We start from the raw sequence: 10150 nt of genomic DNA, 5'->3' as shown, positions 1-10150 counted from the left end.
TTAACCACATCACTGACCCTTGGTGATTCATTGATTACCAATCCTTCCTTGATCTTTTTCACTTTGCTAGCCATTTTCCTCATAGCGCTCGCTTGTTCCTTGATCTCAACTTTCGTGTTGACATTTTTATCTAACAACGCAACGTAAGCAACAGCTCGGTTTCAATACATAACTTATTGACTTCGGTCATGAACTTGTTTAGGCTTTCGTTATCATGGGAAGGATGCGAGGTAGCTCGTATGTAAGTTGATATATTTGGTAATTTTCTGGTGAAACTCAAAGGGGGTTTCATTCCTAGGGGTTCCTTCAATCCCTTGATGAATGTCCTCAGTAGAGCAAATAAGCCGGACCTGGCACAGGAGTCACGGAGCCATATGGCTCCATTTTTCACTAAATCTAAGGAAGGAAAATTTTCTGGCTGAAGGACTTCTTTTTCCCAATGAAAATTTTGCTGTTGTCTTCTATTATTAGTCTGTCGTCTTTTCCTCGGCGGAGGCTGATCTTCTCCAGGCTGTTCTTCTTCAAGTTGTTCATTGGTATCACTCCCTCCCAATCTCTCTGCTATACAAGTTGGCACCAATACAGGGGCATTGATCTGACTAGCAGGGACGTTCTTCATAGTGGGAGCTTCCTCATCCCCTTAGTCTTCATCGGTCAGGTCTTATGTTGCATTTTTGGGTGGAAGAGCTGTGATTTGTAAACCCGTCTCTGGAATCGCATCATCGTTGCCTTCTAGAAAATCTAGCTTTTCCTCGGCGGAGGCTGATCTTCTCCAGGCTGTTCTTCTTCAAGTTGTTCATTGGTATCACTCCCTCCCAATCTCTCTGCTATACATGTTGGCACCAATACAGGGGCATTGATCTGACTAGCAGGGACGTTGTTCATAGTGGGAGCTTCCTCATCACCTTAGTCTTCATCGGTCAGGTCTTATGTTGCATCTTTGGGTGGAAGAGCTGTAATTTGTAAACCCGTCTCTGGAATCGCATCATCGTTGCCTTCTAGAAAATCTAGTAAAGTATGTAAAGCAACAGGCTCCCTGTAACAAGGAAAACGATAAAATTGTATTAGACAGATAATAAAAATAAAAACAACAACAACACCAATTACAAATTACAAAATGGTCAAAATAGAGGAATTACAGTACAAACTAACAAATGACTTGGTAAAATATTAATAAAAATAAAAAGAAAATAATAAGAATAATAATGATAATAAAAATAGGAACAAAATAAAATACGTGTACAAAATAACACATACCTATGTTCACATATCTATGTTAATCCCACGATTCCTCTTCTTTAATCGTAGTGGGGGGGTTCTTGAAGTGCCCGCTGAAGATCCCTCAGGGTAAATATCAATATTATCAATTGTGATAGATCCCACGAGAGATCTCGGCATGGTTTACATCTTGAATTGAATACATTACAGACTTGACAATTGACGTACACATACTCATTTTTCAAAAAAGTCTTCCGTGAGTTGTTGAAAATACACTCCCAGTTTACTTTGTCTTGAAATTTTTCAAAAAAGTCTTCCGTGAGTCTTTCGTCACACATGAACACTCAACAACTCAAACACTTCGACTGCCACGAAGCATAGGTCTGTCACATCCAAGAGCCCGACCAATCGCTTCGAGTCCCAGGTCGGGCCCCAAATTGTTTCGGGATGGTTTTCCCAAAACGGAGAAAGGTTGCCGGTCTCGCCTATAGCTGACTTTTGGCAACTTCTTAATCCCTATCTAGATCGAAGAAATAAGAAGAACGTAGGTATTTGATTTAAATAATGTTTGATATGATTAAAATAATATAATTAGTTTGATATGATAAAAATAATATACTGACTTCTTCACTTTTCTACACTTCTGGGACAACTCTTTGAAAGCGTTTTGTATATTTTCAAACTCTAATGACTGCTGTTCCGTGTTGCCACACGCTATACCTACTGATACACCATAGAACGTAGGTATTTGATTTAAATAATGTTTGATATGATTAAAATAATATAATTAGTTTGATATGATAAAAATAATATAATGACTTCTTCACTTTTCTACACTTCTGGGACAACTCTTTGTCTTGCTCGTCGAAAGCGTTTTGTATATTTTCAAACTCTATTACTGCTGTTCCGTGTTGCCACACGCTATACCTACCGATACACCATATCGAATGGCTTTTCTCAACAGTTTCCTTAAAATATCTATCGAATCTTTTAATCTTAACTCCTGAGCTAATTCTATTTTTGAAAGTCGATTTACCTCAAACTTAGTCTCCCAGTTCATATTTGCCGATGTAACCAATTTTTAATATGCGGTGAAAATTAAGTAGGTTAGTGCTCATTTCGTGTCAACCTCTTGAGACTGGGTATTATGTAACCTAACACACCCTTCCACGTTCTGGATGATTTGATTCCAGATACCTATCTCATCTTCGACCATCTTGTCATACTGCTCAGGATCAGAATAATCACCTCTGACATCCCACATTAAATCAAAAGCCGTAATCCCATTTTCCGCCAAGATCTCATTGAGCCGTTCGCATGTAGTAAGGGACTCCAGATAATGTGGGTGCGGACCAGCGAGTGGCCTCGGATCAATAGATACTACCAGTGGGGGGTTTGGCAAAATAGAGAGAGCCTTCAGCCATCCGTTCCCTGGAGAACTTCCGACGTAAACAATCGGTCTAGTATTTACAAAGCCAAAAAATTCTATGTACAATTTTGACTGCCCTGGCGGCAGCATTTCACATTCTAGTAGAGCTTCATCGAGCGCATGAGGATAGGGGGGGTAGATTAGATCTGTTCTCACCCCTTCGTTCGTAATTGACATACCAAGAGGTCTCAACCCTACACACACATCAGGCAATTTCTGAAGAGTCAGAATGATACTCTCCCACTCCGATCCGAGTAGAGACCCGGCGTTTGGGTGTAGGTAAAGCTTTTCTCGAATAGTGTCACAAGCGGTTTTTAAATCATTTGGAGCATACAACTTCAATAAAGGAATGGTATCAGGCGATTCAATGTATAGTTTATCGACCGGAAATCCAGCATCAAACCAAAACGCTTCGCTTAATTCCGAAGATTTCTGAAATTTAGTAATTATCCTCGCAATACAATTGGGATGTTTTCTTAAATGATCGCGATATTCAGCTCCGTTTTTCGCAAGTTTCAGTCTAGACATAATTACCGATAAGTCACAGAGTTTCTTTCTTTTAAAAACGGCTCTTTTTTAGACATGCACTCTCATGATTCAATCCGCGTCTGCTGGCGTACTCCCCGATTTGTACGTAATTAATTTTCCGTCCGCCACGGCCGAGATAGTAGATGGCATTGACTGCGTACTCGGTGTTGAAATCGAGGGACCGAACAGTCCGTCGCTCAACTCGGACGCCGAAACAGCGGGTGAACGTTTCAACTCGGGCGCATCGACACTGCGAACTGGTGTAGGTGCAATCGTAAATAATTTTCGTATAGTACGGGTGCGACTAGAGCTCGTGTCTTCATATTGGGATTGACGGACAGTCTCTTAATTTGATCAATCATGCAGCCCTCATCATCCATATCGATATTATCTCTTAATTTGATCAATCATGCAGTCCTCATCATCCATATCGATATTGATGAGGAACTTCAATTCCTCGAGTATATGCTTTCAAGGCAGCTCCTCCAAGGGGGTTCTGGAACTTTAATTCCTCGAGGGTCTCATGACTTTTGATACACCCTGTACGGAGGGGTATTTGTCTGTAAGGCCGCTCCTCGGGGGGGGGGTTCTGGAACTTTAATTCCTTGAAGGCCTCCCGACTTTTGATACATACCGTACAGAGAAGTATCTTGTATTGTTTGATCTTGAATTGAGGTCGAAATTGCTGCTGCTGTCGAAATCCTTAATCTGACAACATGTGTTAAAATTTGATTTTAAAGTCTCCGTGAGTTGTTGAAAATACACTCCCAGTTTACTTTGTCTTGAAATTTTTCAATAAATAGCTCGCTCATTTTTTGATGTTCCAATCAAAGAGGTAATCGAACTCTCGCATCATACCTTCAGTCAATTGTTGGTAACGTTCTTCTTTCTTTACTTTCTTCCTGCTAACAGAGATTTGGCAATCTTCTTTCTTAGTGATCACTGCATAGATTCCAGAGCGAGTGACTGATGCCAGTGGCCGCTCCATCCCTTGATCTTTCTTAGTGATCACTGCATAGATTCCAGAGCGAGTGACTGATGCCAGTGGCCGCTCTATCCCTTGATCTTTCTTAGTGATCACTGCATAGATTCCAGAACGAAACTGATGCCAGTGGCCGCTCCATCCCTTGATCTTTCTTAGTGATCACTGCATAGATTCCAGAGCGAAACTGATGCCAGTGGCCGCTCCATCCCTTGATCTTTCTTAGTGATCACTGCATAGATTCCAGAACGAAACTGATGCCAGTGGCCGCTCCATCCCTTGATCTTTCTTAGTGATCACTGCATAGATTCCAGAACGAAACTGATGCCAGTGGCCGCTCCATCCCTTGATCTTTCTTAGTGATCACTGCATAGATTCCAGAACGAAACTGATGCCAGTGGCCGCTCCATCCCTTGATCTTTCTTAGTGATCACTGCATAGATTCCAGAACGAAACTGATGCCAGTGGCCGCTCCATCCCTTGATCTTTCTTAGTGATCACTGCATAGATTCCAGAACGAAACTGATGCCAGTGGCCGCTCCATCCCTTGATCTTTCTTAGTGATCACTGCATAGATTCCAGAACGAAACTGATGCCAGTGGCCGCTCCATCCCTTGATCTTTCTTAGTGATCACTGCATAGATTCCAGAACGAAACTGATGCCAGTGGCCGCTCCATCCCTTGATCTTTCTTAGTGATCACTGCATAGATTCCAGAACGAAACTGATGCCAGTGGCCGCTCCATCCCTTGATCTTTCTTAGTGATCACTGCATAGATTCCAGAACGAAACTGATGCCAGTGGCCGCTCCATCCCTTGATCTTTCTTAGTGATCACTGCATAGATTCCAGAACGAAACTGATGCCAGTGGCCGCTCCATCCCTTGATCTTTCTTAGTGATCACTGCATAGATTCCAGAACGAAACTGATGCCAGTGGCCGCTCCATCCCTTGATCTTTCTTAGTGATCACTGCATAGATTCCAGAACGAAACTGATGCCAGTGGCCGCTCCATCCCTTGATCTTTCTTAGTGATCACTGCATAGATTCCAGAACGAAACTGATGCCAGTGGCCGCTCCATCCCTTGATCTTTCTTAGTGATCACTGCATAGATTCCAGAACGAAACTGATGCCAGTGGCCGCTCCATCCCTTGATCTTTCTTAGTGATCACTGCATAGATTCCAGAACGAAACTGATGCCAGTGGCCGCTCCATCCCTTGATCTTTCTTAGTGATCACTGCATAGATTCCAGAACGAAACTGATGCCAGTGGCCGCTCCATCCCTTGATCTTTCTTAGTGATCACTGCATAGATTCCAGAACGAAACTGATGCCAGTGGCCGCTCCATCCCTTGATCTTTCTTAGTGATCACTGCATAGATTCCAAAATGGAGAAGTGGCGAATTGAAGAGTGATAATAATATTAAAAATCTTATTATGTATGTTTAAAAAAATAATATTATGTATGTTTATTCATTAAAGTTAAAATGTTAAAATGATCGTTGTTGCTTCCTTAGAGTAAATTATTGATGGGAGTAAGTAAAGAAAGGACTCACCAGAGGATTTTCACACACATGAACACTCAACAACTCACACACTTCGACTGCCACAAATCATGGGTCTGTCACATCCAAGAGCTCGACCAATCGCTTCGAGTCCCAGTTCGGGCGCCAAATTGTTTCGGGATGGTTTTCCCAAAACGGGGAAAGGTTGCCGGTCTCGCCTATAGCTGACTTTTGGCAACTTCTTAATCCCTATCTAGATCGAAAAAATAAGAAGAACGTAGGTAGGTTGTGACGTGGGGTTTTGAACCTCACAGTCACCCGGTAGATTTGATATCTATTTGAGTTGACAATTATCAACTTCGAATCTACCGGCATCTTTCTGTTCCATTTCTTCTTTTGTCCCCATGTCCCCGTGCTTTTTGGTATTTTTCCTTATCCCTAAGTAGTATCAGCTGCATAGATTCCAGAGCGAGTGACTGATGCCAGTGGCCGCTCCATCCCTTGATCTTTCTTAGTGATCACTGCATAGATTCCAGAGCGAGTGACTGATGCCAGTGGCCGCTCCATCCCTTGATCTTTCTTAGTGATCACTGCATAGATTCCAGAGCGAGTGACTGATGCCAGTGGCCGCTCCATCCCTTGATCTTTCTTAGTGATCACTGCATAGATTCCAGAGCGAGTGACTGATGCCAGTGGCCGCTCCATCCCTTGATCTTTCTTAGTGATCACTGCATAGATTCCAGAGCGAGTGACTGATGCCAGTGGCCGCTCCATCCCTTGATCTTTCTTAGTGATCACTGCATAGATTCCAGAGCGAGTGACTGATGCCAGTGGCCGCTCCATCCCTTGATCTTTCTTAGTGATCACTGCATAGATTCCAGAGCGAGTGACTGATGCCAGTGGCCGCTCCATCCCTTGATCTTTCTTAGTGATCACTGCATAGATTCCAGAGCGAGTGACTGATGCCAGTGGCCGCTCCATCCCTTGATCTTTCTTAGTGATCACTGCATAGATTCCAGAGCGAGTGACTGATGCCAGTGGCCGCTCCATCCCTTGATCTTTCTTAGTGATCACTGCATAGATTCCAGAGCGAGTGACTGATGCCAGTGGCCGCTCCATCCCTTGATCTTTCTTAGTGATCACTGCATAGATTCCAGAGCGAGTGACTGATGCCAGTGGCCGCTCCATCCCTTGATCTTTCTTAGTGATCACTGCATAGATTCCAGAGCGAGTGACTGATGCCAGTGGCCGCTCCATCCCTTGATCTTTCTTAGTGATCACTGCATAGATTCCAGAGCGAGTGACTGATGCCAGTGGCCGCTCCATCCCTTGATCTTTCTTAGTGATCACTGCATAGATTCCAGAGCGAGTGACTGATGCCAGTGGCCGCTCCATCCCTTGATCTTTCTTAGTGATCACTGCATAGATTCCAGAGCGAGTGACTGATGCCAGTGGCCGCTCCATCCCTTGATCTTTCTTAGTGATCACTGCATAGATTCCAGAGCGAGTGACTGATGCCAGTGGCCGCTCCATCCCTTGATCTTTCTTAGTGATCACTGCATAGATTCCAGAGCGAGTGACTGATGCCAGTGGCCGCTCCATCCCTTGATCTTTCTTAGTGATCACTGCATAGATTCCAGAGCGAGTGACTGATGCCAGTGGCCGCTCCATCCCTTGATCTTTCTTAGTGATCACTGCATAGATTCCAGAGCGAGTGACTGATGCCAGTGGCCGCTCCATCCCTTGATCTTTCTTAGTGATCACTGCATAGATTCCAGAGCGAGTGACTGATGCCAGTGGCCGCTCCATCCCTTGATCTTTCTTAGTGATCACTGCATAGATTCCAGAGCGAGTGACTGATGCCAGTGGCCGCTCCATCCCTTGATCTTTCTTAGTGATCACTGCATAGATTCCAGAGCGAGTGACTGATGCCAGTGGCCGCTCCATCCCTTGATCTTTCTTAGTGATCACTGCATAGATTCCAGAGCGAGTGACTGATGCCAGTGGCCGCTCCATCCCTTGATCTTTCTTAGTGATCACTGCATAGATTCCAGAGCGAGTGACTGATGCCAGTGGCCGCTCTATCCCTTGATCTTTCTTAGTGGTCACTGCATAGATTCCAGAGCGAGTGACTGATGCCAGTGGCCGCTCTATCCCTTGATCTTTCTTAGTGATCACTGCATAGATTCCAGAGCGAAACTGATGCCAGTGGCCGCTCTATCCCTTGATCTTTCTTAGTGATCACTGCATACAAGGGCCTTTGCAACATGGTTATTAATATCAGAAGACGAGTAATACGCGATTTCATGTTGACAGATGTGTCCGGATCAGCATGAATCTCTTGCAGTACAAACTGTACATCACTGAGGAGAGGGTTCGACTCCAGGACATTTTTTTTTTTTCACTCATATTTAGGGGAGTAAATCCCATTTTTACATTTATTAATGGAAAAAAACAACTTTTCTGGGAGTTCTTCAGCTTTGCTGTTCACAGATTTGATCAGCCGACACAGACAGCTGAAGAGTTAAGTCTAGAACGAAGATTCTGCCAAGTTGTGTCTCGGACATAGTTCGCATCTCTGTCACTTGTTATTACGTTGTCAGCATAGTCTCGCACCTCATTCCAAGCCTCTTTTCTAGTTTGTTTGGTTATTGTTGAGCTGAATTGATCAAATAAATCTCTTTTCTAAGAAGAGATTGAACCTTCTTCTGAAATCTTCTGTCTCATTGGGATTATAATTCAAGAATTCCAACTTGGGTAATTTTAGAGTTGTGATGGTTGGGCTTGTACGAATAGACCTTTTTTTTACAATATTTTTCTGAGGAAACTTTCTTTTTCTCAACCAATTCAGGTCTGAGAAGGTGATCATACGCTGGATCTTCAGGATCGTCCCCTAGGCGCGCCAAGATTTGACGGATATACTCGTCCACGTGCATTGGCGTTTCAGGTGCCTGTGCTACCGCTGGTGTTGGAGGTACCTGCGCTACTGCCGGTACTGGCTGTTTAGCGGAGCTGACTCTTCGGTCAGCCGGTTGTGAGCGTGCCTTCGCCATCGCTGGCACATTCACGTCGCGCGTCTTCCTCCCTTCAGACGCGCTTTTGGTGCCGGTAGATTCGAAGTGAGTATGGAGTGGGACGAGAAGAGGTAGGTTAGGTAGAGCTAAGAGCGAGAGGTAATTTGGGAGAGAAGTTTAATGGTTTTTGGAAAGGCAAAAGAGCAAGGCCCTGTGATTTTTATTTTTATTTTAATTATTAAATTATTTCGATTTTTCTTAAAAGTTAATTTTGGAGCCAACTGGCATATTATATTCTTCCTTTACTTACCTTTGGATACTTACCTCCTCTATTTGGATACCTACCCTTTGGAAATAAAAAAAGATAAGTAACATTGTCAGTTCTGTTATAGTTTAAATCGCCTTTTTGGCCCGGGTTTCCATTTTTGTAACCCTAGCGTCACATTTTTTTTAAAAAAAAAGATGGTACGTGAAAGCATATCCTCTGCAGCCTGAAGCTATGGTGTGTATATGTAGAGTCGTCCGTGATGCGAGCCATCCTGCATCCACGTCAACTTCGACACCACCTTTACCATGCTTCCATTGTACAGAAGGCAGTTTATTACCTTCTATTTTGGCTATAGGGAGTGCTCCTCGCCATTTCTGTGCGTTCATTTTCAACATACTCACAACGGCAGGATCACCAACATGACCATCACTACTCTTCTTGGAATTTCTGCTTCCGGACTCGCTTCGATTTTCTTTGACACTATTTCTGCCCCGCCCGTCCCCGTTTTCTTCACTCTTCACACTCTCGGTAGAGTCATCAATCTTCGGGGCATCCGGTAGCGTGTATCTGGATATCTCAGAGCTGGCGGAAGCTGCGCTTCCTGCTTCACTCATGTCGTCTTCCTGTAATGTGGACATTGGGTCTTCTTTTGGTTCCTTCTCAGTTAATAAACCAGGTATGCGGTTCAAATAGAAGCAGTCATAATCGACATTGCCGACATAACTGGCCCACTTAATGAAACTGAAGAAGCCGTCTTGATCTAAGATATAAGCCTTAATGCCTAGATGATATTTGGCATCGACGTCTAATTTACTATACAACGCGTGCCAGTTGATGTACTCTTTCTCTGTCAGTTGATGCAGTCTATCAATCCATTCCCAATCTCGAGGGTCTATGACAGATTCTTGGTCAATCCCCCATCGTTCGATTTCCTCAGGCAGTTTTGTGTATGCGGTTTGTGGCTTAACCAGTTTTGCAGCTGGTTTCTCAGTTTGCTTGCCAATTGGGTGAAGATTTATTGCGGCTCCCGCCTGCATACCTGGATCATACTCACTAAAATCGCCTTCGGCTACCGCAGGTGATACAAATCGACGCAGGTCGCTAGTGGGTTCCAATGGGCCATACAACCGAATATCACGCATGATATCCATTTGTCCTGCCATACTCGCAAGATGATCATCTTCAAGCTCGCGGCCAGGATCTTGAC

General features: G+C 43.9%; 3 protein-coding genes across 3 annotated transcripts; all 3 read right to left on the bottom strand.

Moving 5' to 3' along the window:
• Positions 1–6: 6 nt before the first annotated feature.
• On the bottom strand, positions 7–1424 carry LOC113472274. The gene is made up of 2 exons (XM_026831946.1): positions 996–1424; positions 7–729 (listed from the first exon to the last, which is right to left on the bottom strand). The coding sequence occupies exon 2, from the start codon at positions 617–619 to the stop codon at positions 131–133; it is 489 nt and encodes a 162-aa protein (XP_026687747.1). The 5' UTR covers positions 620–729; positions 996–1424; the 3' UTR covers positions 7–130.
• Positions 1425–1460: 36 nt separating this feature from the next.
• Positions 1461–3543, bottom strand: LOC108253905. Its single transcript, XM_017448717.2, has 2 exons — positions 2146–3543; positions 1461–1938 (listed from the first exon to the last, which is right to left on the bottom strand). Exon 1 carries the CDS (start codon positions 3173–3175, stop codon positions 2333–2335), a length of 843 nt encoding a protein of 280 aa, XP_017304206.1. The 5' UTR covers positions 3176–3543; the 3' UTR covers positions 1461–1938; positions 2146–2332.
• Positions 3544–6099: 2556 nt separating this feature from the next.
• Positions 6100–8485, bottom strand: LOC108253904. The gene is made up of 2 exons (XM_026831947.1): positions 7891–8485; positions 6100–7823 (listed from the first exon to the last, which is right to left on the bottom strand). Exons 1-2 carry the CDS (start codon positions 7967–7969, stop codon positions 6100–6102), a joined length of 1803 nt encoding a protein of 600 aa, XP_026687748.1. The 5' UTR covers positions 7970–8485.
• Positions 8486–10150: the final 1665 nt, after the last annotated feature.

The sequence above is a fragment of the Diaphorina citri genome, unplaced genomic scaffold (genome assembly GCF_000475195.1).
Source record: "Diaphorina citri unplaced genomic scaffold, Diaci psyllid genome assembly version 1.1 scaffold4557, whole genome shotgun sequence".
In the NCBI taxonomy this organism is placed as follows: Eukaryota; Metazoa; Arthropoda; class Insecta; order Hemiptera; family Psyllidae; genus Diaphorina; species Diaphorina citri.
Note: the sequence above shows the minus strand (reverse complement) of the source record. Positions and strands in the feature narration are given on the sequence as shown.

Bases quoted from the DNA above. Each gene is read 5' to 3' on its own strand.
- LOC113472274 (XM_026831946.1), bottom strand. From the start codon at position 619: ATGAAGAACGTCCCTGCTAGTCAGATCAATGCCCCTGTATTGGTGCCA.
- LOC108253905 (XM_017448717.2), bottom strand. From the start codon at position 3,175: ATGTCTAGACTGAAACTTGCGAAAAACGGAGCTGAATATCGCGATCAT.
- LOC108253904 (XM_026831947.1), bottom strand. From the start codon at position 7,969: ATGAAATCGCGTATTACTCGTCTTCTGATATTAATAACCATGTTGCAA. The intron at 7,824-7,890 runs ATCAAGGGATAG...TCACTAAGAAAG, and splicing joins TGCAGTGATCACTAAGAAAG to ATCAAGGGATAGAGCGGCCA.